Source organism: Oryctolagus cuniculus, chromosome 11 (assembly GCF_964237555.1).
Source record: "Oryctolagus cuniculus chromosome 11, mOryCun1.1, whole genome shotgun sequence".
In the NCBI taxonomy this organism is placed as follows: domain Eukaryota; kingdom Metazoa; phylum Chordata; class Mammalia; order Lagomorpha; family Leporidae; genus Oryctolagus; species Oryctolagus cuniculus.
Window position 1 is genome coordinate 80,688,160 of NC_091442.1, and position 23,519 is coordinate 80,711,678.

Genomic DNA, 23,519 nt, shown 5'->3' on the forward strand with positions numbered 1-23,519 from the left:
ACAGAGAAAGGTCTTCCTTCTGTTAGTTCACTCCCCAAATGGCTGTAACGGCTGGAGCTGCGCCAATCCGGAGCCAGGAGCCAGGAGCCAGGAGCCAGGAGCTTCGTCCAGGTCTCCCACACAGGTGCAGGGGCCCAAGGACTTGGGCCATCTTCTACTGCTTTCCCAGGCCACAGCAGAGAGCTGGATTGGAAGAGGAGCTGCCGGGACCAGAACTGGCACCCATATGGGATGCCGGCACCATAGGCAGAGGATTAACCTACTGTGTAGCAGCACCAGCCCTGGTTATGGATATTTTTAAAGTTTTATTTCTGTAAGAAAAACAAAAAGAAATGATATAGGGGAAATCTTGTTCATTTAACCTCTCTGCAAACATTTGAAAAGTTTATCTCTGATCATATAAATTATTTGAAATTTTGATAAATGTACTGACCATACTTGTTTCATAAAATTAGATTTAAATGATTTTAATATAAATTAAGTTAAATTGACTTGTTTGGTTAGACAAAGACAAAAACTCATGATATGCCTTGTTACAAGTTACCAAAAAAAGTCATATTTTCTGCCTGATTTGGTTATTGTGTGGTTATGGTATTGCAATATGATTAACCACATTTCAAATCTAACAAACTGGGAAATCATTATATAGAAACAGAATTTTAGAGATGGATCGGAGAATTTAACATTGTCATCATCATTCATTGATTTCACTTGTTGATTGTATGTCAGCTAGTATGTGTATATGGTTTTGTGTTAAATGCTTTTTTTAAAAAAACATATTTATTTGAGAGGTATTGTTACAGAGAGAGAGGAGGAGAGACAGAGAGAAAGGTCTTCCATCCACTGGTTCTCTCCCCAGATGGCTGCAATGGCTGGAACTGGGCTGATCCACAGCCAGGAGCCAGGAGCCTCCTCTGTGTCCCCCAAGTGGGTTCAGGAGCCCAAGCACTTGGGCCGTCTTTCACTGCTTTCCCAGGCCACAAGCAGGATTGAAAGAGGAGCAGGTAGACACAAACTGGCGCCCATATGGGATGCCAGCTCCACAGGTGGAGGCCCAGTCCATAAAGCCATGGTGCTGGCCCCTCGTGTTAGATTCTTAGCTTTCACTCTTCATTTAGTCATCACATAAAACCTGAAAGGCTACAGGGACTCACTGAGGGTACCTGTGTCCCCTCTTTAGTAATTGACAGTCAGTATTTTGGCTCATGTATGTTTGAGCCTCAGCCAGATCTCTTTTACACTTACTTTAAAAATAGGTTAGAGGTGGGTATTTGTCATAGCACTTAAGACACCATTTAAGACATCTGTGTCCCACATTGGAGTGCTTGAGTTTGAGTCCTGGCTCCATTTCCTGATTCCAGCTTCTTTCTAATATGTATCCTAAGAAGCAGCGGGCGATGGCTCAAGTGGCTAGGTCCCTTTCAGCCATGTAGAAGACCTGGATTGAATTCCTGGATCCTAGATTTGGCCTGATCCTGGGCATTCTAGGCATTTGGGAAATGAATTACTGGATAGGAGTCTCTCTCTCTCTCTCTCTCTCTCTCTCTCTCTCTCTATATATATATATATATATATATCTCCTTCCCTCTTTCTCTACCCTCTCCGTTTCTCTCTCTCCCTCGCCCTCCCTCTCTCTCTGAAGTGAATAAATAAATGTAATAAAATAACACCAAGTTAAAAAAAAATAAGACCTGGGTTTCAGGTCTTGGGATTTTCTGATTTCCTTCTAACTCATTCTTCTGCTTTAAAGACTTTTTTTTTTTTTTTTTTTTGATGTTAGGTTATCACAAAACTCAGAGCAACAGAGATTTCCTATGTACCCACTCCCCCAGTATTGACCTTCCTTACCAGAGCGGTGGATTAAAATTGGTGAATCTGCATTGATCCATGCTTATCATTCAGAGTGTGTAGTTTACCTGTTCGCTCTATGTATTGTGCATTCTGTAGGTTTGGACAAATATGCATTGGTGTGTATCCACCATTGTAGAAGCATACACAATAGTTTCACTCTCCTAAAATTTCTCTGCACTTCATCTGTTCCTCTTCCCATTTCCCTTACCCCTGGACATTACTGATTCTTTGTCCACATAGTTTTGCCTATTCCAGAGTGTTGTATAGTTAGAATCATACAATGTGAGGCCTTTTCAAATCAACTTCTTTCACTTAGTACTACACATTTAAATTTCCTCCATGTATTTGCATGACTAGATGACTCATTTCTTTTTATTTAAATAATATTCCATCATCTAGATGTACTACAGTTTATTTAAACATTTACCTATTGAAAGACATCTTAGTAGCTTCCAAATTTTGAAAATTATAAACAAAACTGTTATAAATGTGCACATGCAGTTTTTTTGTGTGGATGTGTTTTCAACTTTTTGAGATAGTTAACAAAGAGTACGATTGCTGGATCATTTAGTCATGTAGTTTTGTAAGAAACCACCCTCTGTCTTCCAAAGTGTCTGCATCATTTTGCTTTCCCACCAACAGTGAATGAGAGTTCTGTTCCTCATATCCTAATAATTGGTGATTAAACCTTCTGGGCTTTGGCCATTATGTTAAGCATCTATCTGTAATTTTACATTGTCTCATAAAGGAGGACTTGGAAAATCTTTTGTCATGCTTATCTGTCATAAACATATCTCCTTTGATTAGGTCCTGTTGAGGTATTTGGCCTTGTTTCTTTTTCACCAAATTGTTTTTATTGTTGAGTTTTAAGATTCTTTATAATTTTAGATAAAAGGTTTGCCTTTTGCAAATATCATCTCCAAGTCTATGATATATTTTCTCATTCTGACATTGTCTTTCACAGAACAGAAATTTTTAATCTTAAGGAAATCCACCTTATCAATTATTTCTTTCATGAGTTATGCCTTTGATATTTTGTTTAAAAAGTCATTGCCACATTTGGGGTTATATAGATTTTTTTATGCTTTCTTCTAGAAGTTTTATAGTTTTTTTATGTTTAAACGTATAATCTGTTTTGAGTTAGTTTTTTGGGAAGCCTATAATGTCAGTGTCTAAACTTTTTTTTTCCTTTTGAATGTGAATGTCCAGTTATTCCAGCACCATTTGTTTAAAACGTTATTTTTGCCTTGTTGTATTGCCTCTGCTTCTTTGTCAAATATCAGTTGACTGTATTTATTATGTGGGTCTATTTCTGGGCTTTCTTTCTTTTCTATTGATCTGTGTGATCTTTTGCTATTACCATACAACCTAGAATTCCATAGCTTTATAATAAGTCTTGAAATTGGGCGGTATCAGTCTTCTAATTTTGTCCTTTAAGATTTTGTTAGCTACTGTGAGTTGTTTGGATCTTCATATAAACTATAGAATTGGTTTGTTGATATCCAAAAACAACTTGGTGGGATTTTTGTTTGGATTGCCCACCTTCTTATTCTTTGTAAGGTTTTGGTTTCTTTCCCTCTCCCCCTCACAACTCAACGTCTTGATATACAGAAGTATTTTTCTTGCATATTATACTAATGTTTTTCATTTGTGGCAGGAATATAAACTGCTAAGGATATGAGAAAACTGATGATTTATAAATGTATGGTGAAACCATGCATTTCATAAGTAATTGTTGTGTGTAACTTTACCACTGTTTATAAATAGGCATTATTTGAATATAGGGTAGTTTTATTCATAAAGAAATAAATTCCATTATTTGATTTTCTGCAACTGCAACAAACTGAAAAACAGGAATTTGTTGAATACCCATAGAATAGATTGTGAAATCAATGAATACTGATATAAATTTTTATAATTTCATAATAACAACACTTTATATTGCCATTTATAGCTTATAATGAAGATTCAATGTCTTCTTTAATTGACAATATATATTTAACTGTGTTATTTAACTTATTTTGTAATTACCAATTCAGCTAAAATGGATAGTAAAGTTTTGAGCAAAAATGATTTTATCCAGTGAAGTTTGATGAATTTTTCATATCTGTACTTTTGTGGTTATATTTGTTTAATCATACCCATATAGAACTCTGTGGTAACATTTTTATGTTTATAATGATCTTAGCTTCATATTAATATATGAAATAGTATGGACTTTTCTTCATTTCTGATATGAATATGTATATGTGAAGGACACAAATAAACACATGGATTAAAGATTAATGTCTTGGGTCTGCTGCTGTGGTGTAGTGGGTAAAGCCACAGCCTGCAGTGCCAACATCCCATATGGGGTCTCGACTGCTCCACTTCCGATCCAGCTCTCTGCTGTGGCCTGGGAAAGCAGTAGAAGATTGCTCAAGACCTTGGGCCCTGCACTCACAGGGAAGACCTGGAAGAAGTTCCTGGCTCCTGGCTTCGGATCTGCTCAGCTCTTGCTGTTGTGGCCATTTGGGGAGTGAATCAGTGGATGGATGACCTCTCTCTCTCTCTTTCTCTCTCTGTGCCTCTGCCTCTCTGTAACTGTGCCTTTCAAATTAATAAATAAATCTTTTAAAAAAGAAAGATTAATGTCTTTGGGGACTGGTGTTGTGGCACAACAGGTTAAACCACTGCTTGCATTGCCAGTGTTCCATGTCAGCACTAGTTCAATCCCTGCGGCTCTACTTTTGATCCAGGCCCCTGCTAATGTGCCTGGGAAAGCAGCAGATGATGGACTAATTACTTGGGCCCCTGCAGCCATGTAGCAGACCCAGTGGAGTTCCTGAATCCTGGTTTTAACCTGATCCAGATTTGGCCATTGTGGTCATTCAGGAAGTAAACCAGTGGAATTGAAGATCTCTTTCTCCCTCTCTCAAGCTCTGCCTTTCATATAAATAAAAGTAACCTTTCAAACAAAGATTAACATTTTAATCCTCACATCATATTTCACGTGAGAAATAGAATTGTTTTCTTTTTTAATATTTATTTATTTATTTGAAAGTCAGAGTTACACAGAGAGAGGAGAGGCGGACAGGGGAGAGAGAGGGAGAGGGAGAGGGGAAGGGGGAGGGAAAAGGAGAGGAGGAGGGAGAGGGAGGGGGAGGAGGAGGGAAAGGGGTAGGGGGAGGAGAAGGGAGAGGGAGAGGGGGAGGAAAGAGAGAGAGAGCTCTTCCATCCACTGGTTCACTCCCCAATTGGCCGCAACAGCTGGAGTTGCACAGATCCGAAGCCAGGAGCCAGGAGTTTCTTCCGGGTCTCCCAAGTGGTTGCAGGGGCCCAAGGAGTATGGCCATCTTCTACTGCTTTCCCAGGCCATAGTAGAGAGCTGGATTGGAAGTGGAGCAGCTGGGTCTTGAACCAGCCCATATGGGTTGCCAGGCTTCAGGCCAGGGCGTTAACCCGCTATGTCACAGTGCCAGCCTCATAGAATTGTTGTCATTGTCATTTCACAGATGAGAAACCTGAGGCTTTGTAAGGGTAGACATTTCTCAGTTCAAAATGATGTGCAAATTACAATAACAGCATAAAAACTCTGATTCTTTGGCTACAAAGCTTCATTATTAAACTCTAGTGCCTATTTAATAAACTTATCCCTGTACTTCCATGCATTTAAAGAGTTTTCAGAAAGTTCATAGAAAGCTTCTTGCTAAGGTATACCCTGAGAGTCAGCAAGTGGTGTCCCAAGTACTTGAGTTCCTGCCTACAACATGGGAGATGTAGATGGAGTTCTCAGCGGCTGGCTTTTGCCTGGATCTGCCCCAGCTGTTGTGGGTCTTTGGGAAGTGAACCAGCAGTTAAACAATATGTCTCTCTGTCTCTGTGTCTCTGCCTCTCTGTCCCTGTGCCTTTCAAATAATTAATACATAAATAAATAGTAAGTAAATAAGTACATTTTAAAAGTTTGTAGAAATGCATATTATGAAAAAATGTGCATGGGTTTTTGCACCAAAATCTTATATTTTAACACTGATTCCATGAACTATTTGAATTACCTTTACATCTAACCACACACCAACTAAACAAAAAAAAAAAAAAGAAAAGAAAAGAAAAATTGCCATCCCCCTTTCCTGTCCATCAGCACAAGTAAACTTGAAATGGGCAATGGAATACATGCAAGTCTTTGCAATGCAACAATGCATGACACCTAATTAAATTATACCTTTTACCACCCCTCCTTCTTAAGCCCAAGACTTAATAAATGACAACTTCTGAGGTGGGTGTGTGGTGCAGTCATTAAGAATCCACTGGGATGCGTGCGTTCCATTATGGAACAGATGGGTTCAAGCGCAGCTCTGCTTCCGATTCCAGCTTCCCTGAGAGGCAGCAGTGATTGTGTCCTTTCAATCCTTTCAATCCTTTGTCCTGGCTGTGGCCTGGACCAGCCCTAGCTGTTCCAGGCATTTGATGTCTGAAGCAGCGGATAGAAGATCTCTGTATCTCCTTCCCTCCCTCTCTTCTTTCCTCTCCTCCTCTGTGTCTCTGTCTTTCAAGTGAGAAAAAAAAAAAAAAATGACAGCCTCAGATTTCAAGGCCTGGAAATCTATATGCTCACAAGGAGCCTAGCTTATCCTTAAACTTGCTAAAGTTTTGGTTTTCATATCATGTACTTTACTGAGTAGATAGGTCATTTTCCTGTGGCTACTGTAACAAATTACCATTGGACTAACAAAAACAAGAGATGTTCAAACTCTCACAGTTCTGGAGGCCTAAAATTCTCAAAGCTGTACATACCATCAGGCCGTTGTCAGCAATGCTGTTCTCCCTCCCTCTGGAGGCTGTAGGACAAATCCATTCTTGGTGTCTTTTGGCCTTTGTTGGCTGCCAGCATTCCTTGGCTTGTGGATGCATCCGTCATTCTGTATGTTATTCTACTGGCATATAAAAATGCAATGGATAGTTGAGGAAAAATTTGGAAACATTTAAAGCCCGTAAACTTGTAAAATGTGTCTAATAGTGAAATTTCCGTACCTTTTCTGTCTTTACCTTTACCCTATATGTGTCATCCTTATATTCAACAAAATGTTTATCAAGTCCCTGTTTGATCCTAGTCATATGACGGTACTGCAGAGGGCATGAGCAGAAGCTGAGAATGGGCAAATTCGAATGTGTAAGTTACAGTGGGAGGAAGAGGAAGTGTAGTGTGGCAGAAACAGCAAGTTTATTGCAGACTGACAAGTTTGAATTTGAATTCTGGCTCTGCTGTGTGTTAATTGTATGGATTTATGAAAACCATATTGTCTCTCTAAACTTCCTGCAGAAGGAAATTAAAAAGCATGGAATTTATGGGGAAAATGAGAAGGTTTTGCATTTAAAGTAGATAGCATACTTGCATAGCATTCTTTATAAAACTCCTTCCTGTCCCTGTTTATGGAGTACTGGAGTAGAAATTAAAAAGTTGCTCCTAACTACTGGCCTACTTCCCTTACATGCACTGTGGGACTTTTCCATCTGCAGCTTGATCACAGTGTGTTGTGGAGTTAGTGTGTGGCACATGGCTATTTAATAAGAAATACACTAAAAGAAATTTTTAAAAATCAGACTGCATTGCAGGTAGTATGGGTAAAAGTTGATATGTGAAGCTTTAATTGCTATCAATAAACCTTTGTGAAGAAATATAAAATGACTGTCTTCAATGCAACACTCCTAATTTCTTTTCTTTTGATTAAAACACACCAATAGATCTCTGACATTAAGTCAAATCCCAGACACTCAGGAAGGCATGGAGGGTGCTCCACATCGAGTTCTCATTTATCTCTATGACCTGTCTCCTGCCAGTGCCTTTCTCCAGATGTTGGATCCATCTACTTCTGGAGTCTCATTTGTCTCACTTCTCCTTCTACACAGGTTTTTCAGCACAGTTTGAAAGCTACCAGCTTTAGAATATTTCTGTATCAGTAAAAAGTTGCGAGCTGTTAAGAAAGTTTCAGGTGAGGTTCAGCTCTCGGTATTCCTGGCCATTCCGAGCTCCTTGCCGACTCCCCTCTCTGATGTTTCTCCACCACGACCAGTGATTCACTTGTCGGGTTCACTCATCCCTCATTCCCTCATTCATCTACCCCTTCCTAACCTTTGAGGAACTGGCTTAGCACTTCCCTGTAAGCAGCAAAATGTAGGGGCTAAGTATCTGGGCACAATGTAATCTGAGTAATCAGTTACGTCCTCTGATGAACCACTTTTATCATCAAAAACTGGTTTCATAATGGCGACTTCAGAAGATGGTAATTGTATAATATGTTTGATAAATCTTAGTTACTGGTAACTTTCCTTTTCATCAACTTCTTTGCTCTAATCAAGAATAGACCCTTCTTGGGGCAGGTGTTTGGTGTAGTGGTTTAGATGCCACTTGGGATGTTCTGATCCATGTTGGGGTGCTTGGATTCAAGCTTCGTATCCACTCTCATTTCTAGCTTCTTGCTAATGCACAGTCTGGAAGGCAGCAGGTGTTGCCCTAAGTAGTTGGGTCCCTGTCGTCCACATGGGAGACTCAGGTCGAGTTTCCAGCTCCTGGCTTTGAAATAGCCCAGCCCTAGTTATTGCTTGCATTTGTAGAGTGAACGGAAAAGGAAAGATATCTTTCTATCTGCATTTCAAATAAATAATTAACAGTTAAAGAATAGACTCCTCTTACTCTCTTCCTTAGGAGTCTGTGTTTCTCTGTTGGTAAGATTCCATTGAATTAGATTTTAATTCTCTGTTACTTAAGTCATATAAGTGTTAAGGGCTTGATATGTCTAAAGTGAAGAAATAGTTGTTATGTGAATGAATGAAAATAAACACCATATGAATTTTAAGCAAAGAAAAATATTCCTACAGTTTACTTTAATTATCCATACAAATTTATCTCTCTTTAATAATCCTTGGCTAAAATGTATATAAGTATTTGAATTCTATGCCAGATTGGGAGTTTGTTCAAACTGAGCCAGCTTAACTGCATTTTTGGTTCAAATTTCTTTAATTTATATACTGACACTAGTGAAACAAGTTTATCATGAAAAATAAAAAGTATAGTTAATCAAAAATAGCACAAGTCACAAAAGAATCCACCTTCCAGAGACAGCCAAAGTTCAGATTGTCCTGTGTTTTTCTAGACATTTTCTATGTATGATTCATAACAGTAATATGTATCTAATACTTTAGACATGCCCTAGACAGGATGCATTGCTTCTGTAGAGAGAAACAAGACTTTAAGTTACTATGCCTGATACTTGCTTAACTATAGCTTTCATAGTGCAGTAGTTTTTGAGATCCACAGAAATAGAACTTTTTCAATACTAGGTCAAATTCAGCTCTGTGAGTAAAATTGCAGAAAGTAAGGACTGATATGATGTATCCCCAAGTATTCTTTTTTTTTTTTTTTTTTTTGGACAGGAAGAGTTAGACAGTGAGAGAGACAGAGAGAGAGGTCTTCCTTCCGTTGGTTCATTTCCCCAGATGGCCACTACGGCCAGCGCACTGCGCTGATCCAAAGCCGGGAGCCAGGTGCCTCCTCCTGGTCTCCCATGCGGGTGCAGGGCCCAAGCACTTGGGCCATCCTCCACTGCCCTCCCAGGCCACAGCAGAGAGCTGGACTAGAAGAGGAGCAACTGGGACAGAATCCGGCGCCCAATCGGGACTAGAGCCCGGAGTGCGGGCGCCGCAGGTGGAGGATTAGCCTAGTGAGCCGCGGCGCCAGCCCCAAGTATTCTTATAAACAGTTTTCCATGCCCTGATTGGCATGCCGTGCCCCTTCTTCTGATGCTTCTCTAACCTTAGGAAAATTCAACTTGGCTTTCAAGTCTAAATGACAGTTCTGAGAATCTATTCCAAGGACTGCAGTGAAGATTGATAACTCCATTCTCTTTGGTACCATGTAGAGCTGCTTATAATTCTTTTCTGAAATTTATCATATGATGCTTTGTGTTATGGCGATTTATGGATCTTTTCTGTCTCCTCAGCTCTTTTACAAGCTCATAAGGCAAAGACCTTATAATTCATGTTTACATCCCTTCACCATCCAGCAGAGCTCTCTGCCCATAATAAACAGTGAATAGTTGCTGAATGAGTTAGTCACTCAGTATTAAATGTGGTGCCATGGTTTAGATTTAATCACAAACTACAAGGCTAATATTAATTATGTGCAGACATTTAGTACCTAAATGTAATGTTCACTAAATATCCATAAGTGAATATGAAACATGCCTGAGAATATATAAGGTATAACACTGTTAATAATGTGAATAATGTTTCCAGTGACTTTTCCTGAAACAGGCTCTACCAGTTTTGTGGTAAAATATATAAAGACCTGATTCCAAAAACCATGAAGCTTAAAGTGTATGAGTGCAGTAAAAGATTGCACTAATTAAAAACAGAACGTTTATTTGAGAATAATTTCTATAATGATAAAATGAATAAACATACAAGTGTTCCCAATACAAACTCAGTGTTTGATCTGATCAGAACACATTATAACCCTCCAGTTAAAAATAGTTGAAGGTGCCAATCTACTGATTAGTGTCTTGAGTTTTGGTAAATGAATGTAATGTAAGCTCTTCTTTTCCTCTCTTGAAACCCAATGTGTGAGTTAACAATTATACATGTCCTTATTTAGTAAGTTCATAAGAATCAAGATAAATGTACTACTATGAAATTAGGCAATCAGAAATTTCTGTTTTTTAATTATTTTTGTACTTAATGAAATTTATATTCATTAAATGCTTTCTATAATAAATAAATAACAGGGAACTGGAAAAAAAGTATTTTTTTTTTTAATTTGAAAGACAGAATTACAGAGAGGCAGAGGCAGAGACAGAGAGAGAGAGAGGTCTTCCATCCAATGGTTCACTCCCTAGATGGCTGCAATGGCCAGAGCTGCACCGATCCAAAGCCAGGAGCCGGGAGCTTCTTCTGGGTCTCCCTCATAGGTGCAGCAGCCCAAGGACTTGGGCCATCTTTTACTACTTTCCCAGGCCATAGCAGAGAGATGTATTGGAACTGGAGCAGCTGGAACTTGAACATATGCCCATATGGGATGCTGGACTGCAGGCGGTGGCTTTATCTGCTATGCCACAGCATCGGTCCAAATGTGTGTTTTAGACTTTTCTGCCTCCTACATCCATCCACATTGTCATGCTAATCAACTCCAGTAGAAAAATCTGCGTGGTCCTTTGTGCTCCATGTCCTCAGAATAAACACTGATTTGTCTCAAAATGGGTCAATAGAGTCATCATGAGAACTAGATGATATCCTCACAAATTTCTGTTTTTTAAAAAAAAATATTTTTTTTTATTTTTCAGGTAATATAATTTACATTATAGTCAAAGGCTTATTGCTGCACTAGGTAAAAGGTTAGACAAATAAAAAGTAAAAATATCCTTGTTCAGCAGGTATATAGGCACAGACTTTAACAGTAATCAAATAAAATGAAATTTGTTTTGAAAAATGGGCTCCCCTTTTCCATGGGAATAGTTGAAATATTAGACATATGTCAGTGCTCTTTAGAGTATGCAAGGCTAGTGGCTGTGTCACGAAATTTGTCTCTGCAGCACTGAGCACATTTCCGGGCATAAGGAAGTTTAATAAACATTTGATGAATGGTTAGATTTATAGAATATAAAATCGAGTGGTAGTGCTCCAATATGTCAATATTAATTATATAAATAAAAACCTCAAGTCTGAAAATATTGACCAAATTCTACTGAATTTGTTTAGTTTCTTCAATAAAGAAAACATTCACAGCAGTCCATTTTCAAATTTATTCTAACAAAACTGCTTCTGCTTAGGGCCTTGTGATAACATTAAGTGTTTTGCTAGAATTCAAAAGCTCTCTCTACTCATACATTTTAATATTTCTGAAAATATTGACTGGATCTATAACTTAGAAACTTTTTGTTTTGTTTTCATTGTATGACCAATATTTTTATAGTTATCTAACTATGCTTAAATTTAACCTGGGGCCAGTGCCGCAGCTCACATGGCTAATCCTCCACCTGCGGCGCCGGCACACGGGGTTCTAGTCCTGGTTGGGGCGCCGGATTCTATCCCAGTTGCTCCTCTTCCAGTCCAGCTCTCTGCTGTGGCCCGGAAAGGCAGTGGAGGTTGGCCCAAGTGCTTGGGCCCTGCACCCGCATGGGAGACCAGGAGGAGGCACCTGGCTCCTGGCTTCGGATCAGCGCAGCGTGCCAGCTATAGCAGCCATTTAGGGGGTGAACCAACAGAAGGAAGACCTTTCTCTCTGTCTCTCTCTCTCTCTCACTGTCTAACTCTGCCTGTCAAAAAAAAAAAAAAAAGTTTAACGTGGAAGAGAAGAAAACTAAGTAGTCTTTACCAATACATGGTAAGCCATATATTGAAAAAAGGTATCAAGAAATTTGAGAAATTGAGTCTGACATTGATAATGAGAAAGCAAATGCTATGTGAGTGATGATCTTTAAGGTACAGATGTGACTGTTGCCTAAGCCAAATGAGAAAGTTGGTACCGACAGTACTCAGAATGTGATACTAAATTCAGTATCACAGGAATAAAATGTAAAACACAGAAATTACATCATATCAAAATGATCCAAATAAGCAGAAGATGATTTATTACCATAGTCTGAGCACTGCATTTTCTGCATCCTCAAGAGGACAAATTGAAATTGTGTGCAGTTATTTTCTCTGAAGAACGTAAATTGAAGCTGGAATTTCCAAGGTTTGCTGCAAATTGGAATCACCTAGGGGTTTAAAAGTCCTAGAAACTGGCTTCTAGGCAATCTAACTTATGAGAGTATAAACTGGGTAGATATAGATGGTTTTGAATGTTTCTCATTTGTTTCTTATGTGCAAAAAAGTTTAGAAACCACTGGATTATAAGGAGACTCAGTGTGTATAATCCTCAGTCAAGCTGATATAATGCTAAAACAAAACAGAACCAGTTTGTGCTATTGTCACCCTCTGTTAACAGCAGAGACGAGCAACCAAAGCTGTGTTTGATCTATGTTATTGGGTTCTTGCTTTGTGTAGAGTATTCTTGCTGAGTGTTGTGCATGTGCAGTTTCACTAAATCTTCTAAGAAATGGTAAATTTCATCTGCTTTTCCTGTCATTTTTTTAATTGAAAGGATCAGGTCAAATGATATTTATAGAGCACACAATCATGAAAATTTGTTAAATTATCTCACTAAATACCAGAATAGAATGGTAAAAATCTACTTCCACACATCATTTAGACATTTATGAAGTATTTTTATTTCTGTATGTTTATGTAGCAGCTCGAAACCTGACTATTCTTTGGCATTTAATTTTCTCTTCTGTTTGCCTATTATTAGCAGGTATTGATTTTCTGCTGTAATCATTATCTTTTCTGCTCCAGAATAAAAATATTTTCTTCCTGATCTTACAAAAGCAAAAGAACAGAAACTGAATTTTGGGATATATATATATATATATATATATATATATATATATATATATATATACAGGCCAAATGTTAGAGCTTGTACCTGATCCTATGTGAATTCATAGTTTTTCAGAAAAAATACGTTCAGCATTTCCTTTGTGCCCAGCATGGTATGAAGTACTGAGGACAATATAATGTGTGTGAGAGGAGCAATGCCTTTTCCTATCAGGAGAGATGACCATAATAAGCCCTGGGGAGGAGCATGATGCTTATAAAACAAGAACACAATGAGTGTAGGAGACAGGAACCTTTAAAGGCCATAGAATTAAGTCAGCATCTAAGGTCCATGTTCAGTAGATACACCAGATTTGATTAGTAATAATAAGCTATGATTTGATCACTTTGTATTAGTACCTCAGGCATTAAAACATTGTTTTTTGTTTTGTTTTTTATTTTTTGCCAGGCAGAGTTAGAGAGAGAGAGAGACAGAGAGAGAGTTATAGACAATGAGAGAGAGACAGAAAGGTGTTCCTTCCGTTGGTTCACTGTCCAAATGGCTGCTACAGCCGGCACTGCACTGATCCGAAGCCAGGAGCCAGGTGCTTCCTCCTGGTCTCCCATGCGGGTGTAGGGCCCAAACTCTTGGGCCATCCTCCACTGCCCTCCTGGGCCACAGCAGAGAGCTGGACTGGAAGAGGAGCAACCGGGACTAGAACCCAGGGTGCCAGCACCACAGGCAGAGGATTAGCCAAGTGAGCCACAGTGCCGGCCAAAAACATTGTTTTAACCTTGCTTTAATTCATGCATTCCCCCAGCAGTTTTCTTCCAGATTGCCTAAGGTAGTCTAGGCTTTGGGAGAGAGAAGTGAACCAAAGAGGAGAGAATCTTCATGGAACTACATTCTGACTAGTTGGAGAAATATATACATTTGCAAGAGTCCTTCCAAATGTTCTTGAAAATGTAAATAAAAGATGTATTTATTTTGGTGCCAAAATGAACTATTTTGGAGGTCTCTTGTGAGTATGTATATATAGTTATTTATTATATCATACATAATGTTATTGTATCTATGAACATGTTTTATGTAACAAGCCCTATTATAAGTACCCTAACTCTATCTGTCAAATAATAAAAAAAATACTGATTTGAATCTTTTAATCCTAAGTGTAGTACTGCACTCTTAGTTTTCATCTGAGTTGATATTTCAGGAGTTTTTGGTGGAGCTCATGCTCATTTCTACCTCGGCTTTCAAATACCTTCTTTGGGTGATTTTCTGTACTTGAACTCTCCTGATTTTCTGCCTACTCCCCCGTGGCTTTTGCTCAGTCTCCTCTGTTTGTTCCTCATCTCCTTTCCAAGTAGAGTCTCAATCATAGGGCTCAATCTTTGTTCCTCTTCTCTTTCATGTTTACCCTTCCTTGGTGACTTACTTCAGCCATGGTTATAAGTACCACCAGCCTCTGTATTGAACTCGGACTGCCTCCTTGAAATCTTCATGTAGGTGTCTAAATATCTGATAACATCGTTGCTATCTATTTAGGGTTTTTTTTTTTTTTTTTTGTCTAGGTGGATAGGGATTTCATCTTTCTTGTAACTAAGGCCAGAAACCTTGAAGTTAGCCTTGACTCTTGTCTTTCTCTCAAAGGCTGTATCTTCCCTTGAGATTCAGCAAAACCCATCCAGAACTGAACATTTCTTATCACCTCTTTCACTGTCCTTGTCTGAAACACCATCACTTTTCCCTTTAATTACCGGCAAGAGTAACCTAAGAGGTTCCTGTATTTTTGTCCTTATTCATCTAAAAATGGTGTTCAATAAAAACAAGAAACCGACCGTTTATTTTTAAGTTGAAGTAAAACATAAATGGAATAATAAATAGAGCTGTTTGATAGAATTGAAGTAAAACATAAGCATTTTGTGAAGCACTATAATTCCAGCGATGTAACTGATTGAGTTTTGTATGTACACACCTGTGGGTGCACCTGTGTAGTCACCACTCACGTCAAAGCAAAGGACACTTCTGCAATTCCTTGTGCCCCTGTGGGCTTCACTCCTACAAAGTCCATCACGATTCAAATGTGTTTTTCATCATTTATTTTTGCTAAGTGAGAATCTCATATAAATTGGTTATCACATAATATGTTCTCTTTTCATAAAAAGGGCAGTGCAGAAGGTTCTTCAAAGCCGTTCCTTTGTATTCTAATGGATTCTAACTTGTTTTTGCTGTGAAAAGTCTTTACAGCACTATTAACTGCTAAGAAGCATGATGTAATTTATATAAAGACTAGAATTAAGTAGGAGAGAGATCTTTTTAATGTTATGTTTATTATGCTAATATACTTCAGAAAATTAGTTTAGCCAAACATATTGTTGAATAAGTAAATGACCTTTAATAACTTGTATTTAATAGTCAAACTGGAAGCTATATAATCAGTACTTTGTTGCTATTACTTAGCTATTATAGTAATAATTGAAAACTAAATTAACTATCTTAAATTGTTAGTATTGGTAATAAATGATTATACAGGAAAATTACAAAAAAGCTGAATGCTGCTGACAAATAGGCTTTTACATTTATTTACTTATGTTCATTTTATTTGAAAAGCAGAGAGATGAGGGAGAGGCAGATGAGAAAGAAAGACAGAGACATAGAGATACAATGAGAGAGAGAGAGAGAGAGAGGGAGGAAGAGAGAGAGAGAGAAAGAGAGACCTTACATTTGCTGATTGATTCCCTAACTGGCAGCAACAGTCAGGTCTGAACTTGGAGTGTCCCGCATGGGTTGCAGGGATACAACTGATTGAGTCATCATCTGCTGCCTCCCAGGGTGCACACTGCAGGCTGCTGGAATCTCGGTCAGAAGCAGACCACTGGGACTCAAACCAGGAGCGTCATTATGAGATCTGGGTGTCCCAGGTGGCAACTGAACTACTATGCCAAACACTTGCCTCTGCTCCTGTTAAATAGATCTGAAAAATAAGAAAGAATAGATATTCAATACCATTTTCTTTCCTCTATTTGGGAGCTTTTATTTTCTGTTCCTAAGTAAGGTATGTCTGTAGAGAAAGTTGTGTGTCTCCAACAATCAATTTAGGCATCAGTTTATTTTATATGCTGGTTAAGTTGCAGGCTAAAAAAAGCTGTCTTATATATTTAATTACAGCCTCTATTACCTTCTTCTAATGATTTAGCATATTCTTGTAACTAAATTTACATGCATTTAATAGATTTTCTAAAAGTTAGGCCAAAATGCATTATTAACATTTTGTAGTAAATTACATATTTGAAACAGAAAACATTTTTTTAAGGTTTTATTTATTTTATTTGAGAGTTAGAGTTATAGACAGCGAGAGGGAGAGACAGAGAGAAAGGTCTTCCTTCCGTTGGTTCACTCCTCAAATGACTTCAATGGCCAGAGCTGTGCCGATCTGAAGCCAGGAGCCAGGTGCTTCTTCCCAGTCTCCCATGTGGGTGCAGGGGCCCAAGGTCTTGGGCCATCTTCTACTGCTATCCCAGGCTCTAGCAGAGAGCTGGACTGGAAGAGGAACAACCAGGACTAGAACCGGCACCCACATGGGATGCTGGTGCCACAGACGGAAGATTAACCTACTGTGCCATGGTGCCAGCCCCTGAAACAGAAAACTTTTTATAAAAATCCCATAATGGCTATGAAATTTATAATGTCAAGACTGTTACTGCAAACATGTAAACTATTCAATTGTGATCTTTCTCAATATTAGGGCACAGTAATTGTTTTTTTTTTATCTCAGTATATTGTTATTTTTTGAACTTTATCTTATTTATTTGAGAGAGACAGAGAGAAAGGGGTGTGGAGAAGAGAGCACCCCTCCGCTGATTCACTCCACAAATGCCTGCAGTGGTTGGGGCAGGCTGGGGTTGAAACTGTTGGCCAGGCCACAGTCCTGGTCTTCTATGAGGATGTCAGGAGCTCAGTTATTTGAGCCATCACTGCTGACTCCTGGGTCTTATATTAAGCAGGACTTAGGGAAGGGTATCAAACTCAGGAACCACAAGGGGACTGTGGGCATCTTTACTGCTAAAGATACATGTCTGTCACATCTCCCCTCTCCCCTTTTTAATTGCACTGCAAGAAACAAATGTATGGGCTGGCATTGTGATACAGCAGGTTAAGATGCCAAGTATGATGCATGCATTAGGGTATCTGCTGGAGTTCCAGCTGCTCTACTTTCGATACAGCTCTCTGCTGTATGTTGGAAAATACTCAGGCCACCTTCCACACATGTGAGCGACCCAGATGGAGTTCCTGGCTCTTGCCTTTGGCCTGGCCCAGCCCTGGCTTATGTGGCCATTTGGAGAGTGAAGCAGCAGATGGAAGATATATCTCTCTGTGTCTTCCCCTCTCTCTCACTCTGCCTTTCAAATAAACAAATTAACTTAAAAATAGATTTATAAGGACACTTTGGATGGATACAAGACAATGCACCATTTCCCTAATTTCTTCTTTTCTTTCCTTCCATATTTAGCTTTCTTTTTGAGTAGCAAAGTGAAATTTGAAGAAAGGTAGAATTTGATTTGTGTATTAGCATCATTGTGTCATAGGATATTCAGATGTTGATTAGAAAAACAAGCTTCATTTGATCATATTATGTTAAACATGTCCAGTGCTATTATTTTCTTTTGGTAGGATAATTTCAGTAAAACTTACTTTGAAGTGAATTGATAAAAAAATCTTGTCTTTCCCTCAAAGTAAAAGTATGCCTTGGCTTTAGTCATTTTAAGGAAAAGAACATCTCATTGGATATTATTACTTAACTTTTTTGCACAAAATTACATTTTAAAAAGAATGTAAACAGTCTATCCATTTTATAAGGACAGATTCTTGAATGTATCTTTTTCTTTATTTTTTTAAGAAACATTTTGACCTTATTAAGAAAGTAAGCCAGAGAAGATATTGGCAGAACTGTGTGTGTTCTCATGTCCAACTTTTGATAAGAATTTGACAGAAAATACTACCTTGCCAAGTTTTTAACTTAAAATCTCTTATTTACTTTAGAGTTTCAATATTTATAGAATGCCAAAAACAAACCCACAAAGATGACTCACAAAGAATTAGAAGGTTTTTTTTTTTTTTAACATTCTGGTAAAAGTCTTTGCTGTACAACTACTGTGTAATACCATGACCCATATTGAGATTAATTTTTTACTTAACACAAGCCAGCCTAAATGATGTCTTGCTTCTCACCCTAAGAAGTTACACAGTGGTCATCATACTGAGACAGTGGCATCACTCTTTCCAAAAAGCAAATGCCCATATTGAACCAGGAGATTACTCAACTGTGGAAATAAAAAATGCATTAAAAAAAGGATTTGATACAGTTTAGTATGAAATCTGCATAATTTCTGGTATATCATTTCATCCCTTTCTCCATCTTATCTGTGTTCGGCATCTTAACAAATACTACTGATTGAGTCTCATTTATGCGCATCCTAACTTCATAGGGTTCACACATACAACAGTCATCCTGTATGGATGCCTCTATTGAGACTTCTTTATAAAACACAAAATCCAGTTTTATGTTAAGTAGGTGGTTTGCTAATCTGCCAGAATGCCATTCTTAATCAGGCCTTTATGAATTGTTTGTAAGTACCAAAGTGGACAATGAGAGCTTTATATTCATTCTGTAATTAGCCAAAATAATTCTAGTTTAACTCTGGTAAAGATCTCTAGTATGAGATGAATGCAAAGTATTCATTCTTTATCTTTCTTTCTGGTTTCATTCTAACTCATGTGTTTATTTTAAAGTCGTCCTCTAAATTGCTTTTTTCACTGCTTTTCATGTTCCAGATCGAAAATGTTGATGTCTGCCTTAGTTTTTTAGCAGCCAGAGGAGTAAATGTTCAAGGGTTATCTGCTGAAGGTAAGTAATAGTATAACTGTCACAAATAACATTAATGTTGTTTAAAATATGCTGTTATTGTAAGAAGTGTAATGTTGGAGTACGTAGCCCCTGAATACAATAAAGGAACCTGGTAAAGTATGATCTATTTATTTAAGTATTTTTCATATTTTGCCATAACTATTCTTTGCATGACCAAGGATGTGAGAGAGGAGGAAGTCTGTAAAACATCTTTATGCTATTACTAGTGTATATTATTTTTATATTTTAATAGATAGTCACCCCAATAAATGGCAGATAATAGATATATAAATACAGGTAAAATAGTCTAATTAAAGCTCAAATATTACCCATAACATTTCTAGGAAATAATCAAGTTAGTAGTGATTGTCTAAACTTGGTAAGTTTTAAATAAGTTGCCATGAATTCTTAAGCAACACTAATAGTACTAATAACTATCATGTGTAAAGATTTTAAAATCATTGAATATTTGAAATATCACTAAAATTAAAATATAGCTGTATGGATAAAGCATTAACAAGTTTTTGCAATTCTTTTTCCTGCACCTCATTTTCTTCCATAAAGAGTAGTGAATGTTTGCAAAATCGTGCTGCACATTAAACACGTACTGTGACATACGTAAGAGAGTTAAGTTTCTGTTTCTACCTCCTGCCCTCTTTCTGGCATTGTGCTCACCTGTTGTTCCTTCCTTCCATCTCTTTATTCATTTATTATCTTTAAACTGGGTATCAAATTTATCAAAGTATGATAAAAAAAAAGTTTTGTGCCTATTCAGATTATTAATGACAAAACCTCTTCTAATAAGTTGGAAATTTGCGATAGAACATATTTTTATGAAATTGCTTCAAAATTTTTAAATATGCTTCATGGAAAGTTGCTAAAATTATGAAATATCAAGTCATTTGGACCCTGCATCAACAACCATTATTTTTAGATTAGTTATATATATATATATATATACTCAGAAAAAATCTAGTTTTTAGTATAATTGATTTGTTTTGAAAAGTCACTTATGTCACTAACACTAGGTATGTTAGTTTGGAGCCTTAGACATTTTGAGTTCATTGGAAAAAAAGAAATAATGTCTTTCTGAAGTAACATGGATGTTTAGTAATTGTTTTCTTTTCTCTATGTTTTCTCTGTATTAAAATTTTCCTTAATTTTAAATTTCATTTATATTTATATGCTATTATACATAGTTAGATGACACACAATGGCAATTAAAAAAAAGGGTAAGTTTAAATCTAATTGGTGATTCTCTTACTCTGAATAAAATTCCCCAGGATAATCTTGTTTTCGAAATGGCTAATGACAAGGTAAAAATACTGCCATTTGTTTGTTATATATTTCTTCTTTTTATATAACAACTTGTATGAATGTCTATTGATTTTCATTTATCTTTTAAGATAAATAAATACTCAGAAATGACTTTGTAAGCTAAGCACACATACAAATAAAACGTTTTGAAAATCTTATTTAAAAAGTCATTCAGGTTTACAGCAGAAAATTAATGCTTACTTATTAATGAAGCCAAGTTTTCTTTATTATGGAAGCTGCGAGGACTGGGTATGGGGGAAAAGTGACGTAGAGGTTCGTTGGCGTGAATCATTCCACTTCATGGTTTGGGAGATGTGAAAATCCAGCCGAGAACAAGAAATCCAAGTAGTTTCTTAATGTTCCTAAACTCCAAAAGGGGACAGAAGATCTCCATCTCAGAGGAGGATGTATATTACTGCAAGCAGCAGTTTTATATAAACTATGATTATAGGTTATGTAGCCTGATTTCAAGATTTCCTTCTTTCTCTTTTCCTGACTCTTAAGTTGTAACTACAAGAGAAGGAGCTAGGCCAATATTGTAGCCTACATTGTGAATTTAATTTTCTTATTCAGTATTATAAAAACTTAACACAGAAGCCCCATTAGTTAGAGCTAGGATTTCCACTTATATTAATTCAATTGTGTTGTCCAAACTTGTGTTATCTGATCTTTATTATATATTAATATATAGCATAAACTAAAAATAAAATAATTGGAACACTAAAAATTGATATGATATAGTCTGATTTGGGGAACATATAAACATACATCCTTGAATATATGGATGGATATATTTGGAAGATATATACATAGGTATGTAAGCATAAATAAGTTTATTGGTGTGTGATTTAGAAGAAATGATGACTGCTATAAATCCCGTAGTTATTATCAGGTGGACCTAAAGCATCGGTGTTTATAGTGCAGGATAACCAACATTCAGGTGGCTCTTTCCATTTCATAGCCACTGCTATGTCGATGACAGCTCTGAGTACTTGTGAGGGAAGCAGAGTGCTAAATCAAGTAGCACAACAGAAAGCACTCGTGGATTTCCTAGAAGCAGCTAAGTGTTGAAGAACGAGTAATTCACAGTCAGCCAAGAACATCTCCAGAAAGAGCTGTGTTCTCCTACCTTCCATTCCTTCTTTTTCTAGCTGAAAATCCAAGCTGTTAGGAGATGTTGTCGTGTTTCAGAAATTCAAATCTGTTTAAATCTGTCACTGAGAAAATCAAGTTGTATTTCTGTCTTCATAGATTCGCTTAAGAGTATCGAGTCTAGAATTTCGTTTGTAATTTACAAAAGCATTCAATTTATATCATGCTGTTTTTCTATTTCCCATTTGATGCAGAAATAAGAAATGGAAACTTAAAAGCCATTCTAGGGCTGTTTTTTAGTTTGTCTCGCTACAAACAGCAGCAACACCATCAACAACAGTACTACCAGTCCCTGGTGGGACTTCAGCAGCGAGTCGCTCCCTCCTCTGCTCCATCGGAAACCAGTCAGGCCAAAACCCAACAAGATATGCAGTCCAGGTAAGGAAGGCAAGCAGGAAATGTGCTTGTTTTAGGTATAACTTGTTCTTAACAAATTATTGTTTATGAGTTTGAAAAGCGTACTTATGTTGTTTTTTAGTATGCTGGAATTACTTGACTAATGTGATGAAGTTAAACCCACTTCCCTTTTGGACCAGCTACATCTGTCATCTCTTAGCTGGAATCTTTTTGTTTTTTTGTTCTGTATTGAAGCATGTGAAATGTGTTTGGTGTCAGTAGTTTGGCATGGCTCCCTCCTTCTATATATTACATTAGTATTTAGAATGTGCTATTGAGTCCTGGTCTCCTGTGTATATTGTTCATTGATACTGTTTGGTTGATAGAATTGATCAAAAATTTCAGTTCTGCTAGACATAGGAGTTTTAGTGTATGAAAACATACTGTTTTAGATGTGAGATAGTATGTGTGTGTGTGCTTGTATGCACATATGAGTTCATGTATGTGTTTGTCTGGCTTGAGCCTCTTGGTACATGTAGACACAGCCTGGGGTAGGTGACTCCAAAGTCATGGCAATTTCCTTCCCTCTTGCATTACTGCTTCTATCCAGGTTGTGATTCTATCTGCCAGTGTTCAACCAGAGAACTAGAACCCATAAGGAATATATAGTAAGAGATTTCTATTGAAGAATTGCCTTGCATCATTGTAGGGGATGGATGGACAAGGCTCAAACTTAAATGGCAGCCTGAGTATACACAGGTAGAATTTCTTCTGTCAAAGAAACCTCAGTCCTGGTTTTTAAACCTTTCAACTGGTGGAATCAAGATCATCCAGATTATTTTGGGCAGTCTTCCTTACTTAAAGTCGGTGGATTAGGGAATTTAATCACATCTCCAAATATCTTCCCAACCACACCTAGAATAACTGTGATGTAGCTTAGCCCAATTGACACATCAAATAAATTGGCACAGAATGAAATTTAAGTTCACAAGTATCATACAAACAGCTACTTTGTTCCTAAATAGTGACTTGGGGCATTAGTCAGTGAACTCTCTTGAGTAAAGAACTATGATAGTTTTTCTTCAAGAGAGTGGATGTGAAAATAGTCTCCATTATCTTTTAAAATATAAACACATACCAAACACATGTAAGTAACTAAGGTTTTCCATACTTGAAGATTGGTTTGAAACCAAACAATACTCATTTTATCTTGAGCTTGTTTTTGATAATTACTGTTCACTCAGAAAATGAAATTCCCAAATTCACTAATTATAACCCCCTCCAACTCATTGAATTGCTTAACTCTTCAGAACTTGAAGTTGTTCCACTATAGAGAAACTATCTTCTCTTTTACCTGTCAATCAAAACTGACATAGGCCTTCTTTTTCATTTCATATTAAGCAATATTTCTTCCTGTATATAAACATTTAAATACCCTTTGACAGATTTTTTTAATTCATTGATGGATTTTTAAATGTAGAAAAATCATAGTTTTACCAAAAATAAACCATATTCTATGAAGTCAATGGATTGATGCAAGATGTTTTTCTTTATTCAGTTGTGCACATA

General features: G+C 37.3%; 1 protein-coding gene across 6 annotated transcripts in view; it reads left to right on the plus strand.

Annotated features, from left to right (window-relative positions):
- The window catches only part of NAV3 (neuron navigator 3), a 430,062-nt gene that overhangs the window by 136,754 nt on the left and 269,789 nt on the right, over positions 1 to 23,519 (plus strand). For all 6 annotated transcript variants that reach the window (XM_051846465.2, XM_008256837.4, XM_051846466.2 and 3 more), the window contains exons 4-5: positions 19,073 to 19,145; positions 21,809 to 21,992. In XM_051846465.2, coding sequence (XP_051702425.2) covers positions 19,073 to 19,145; positions 21,809 to 21,992 — 257 coding nt within the window. The remainder of the gene's footprint in view (positions 1 to 19,072; positions 19,146 to 21,808; positions 21,993 to 23,519) is intronic.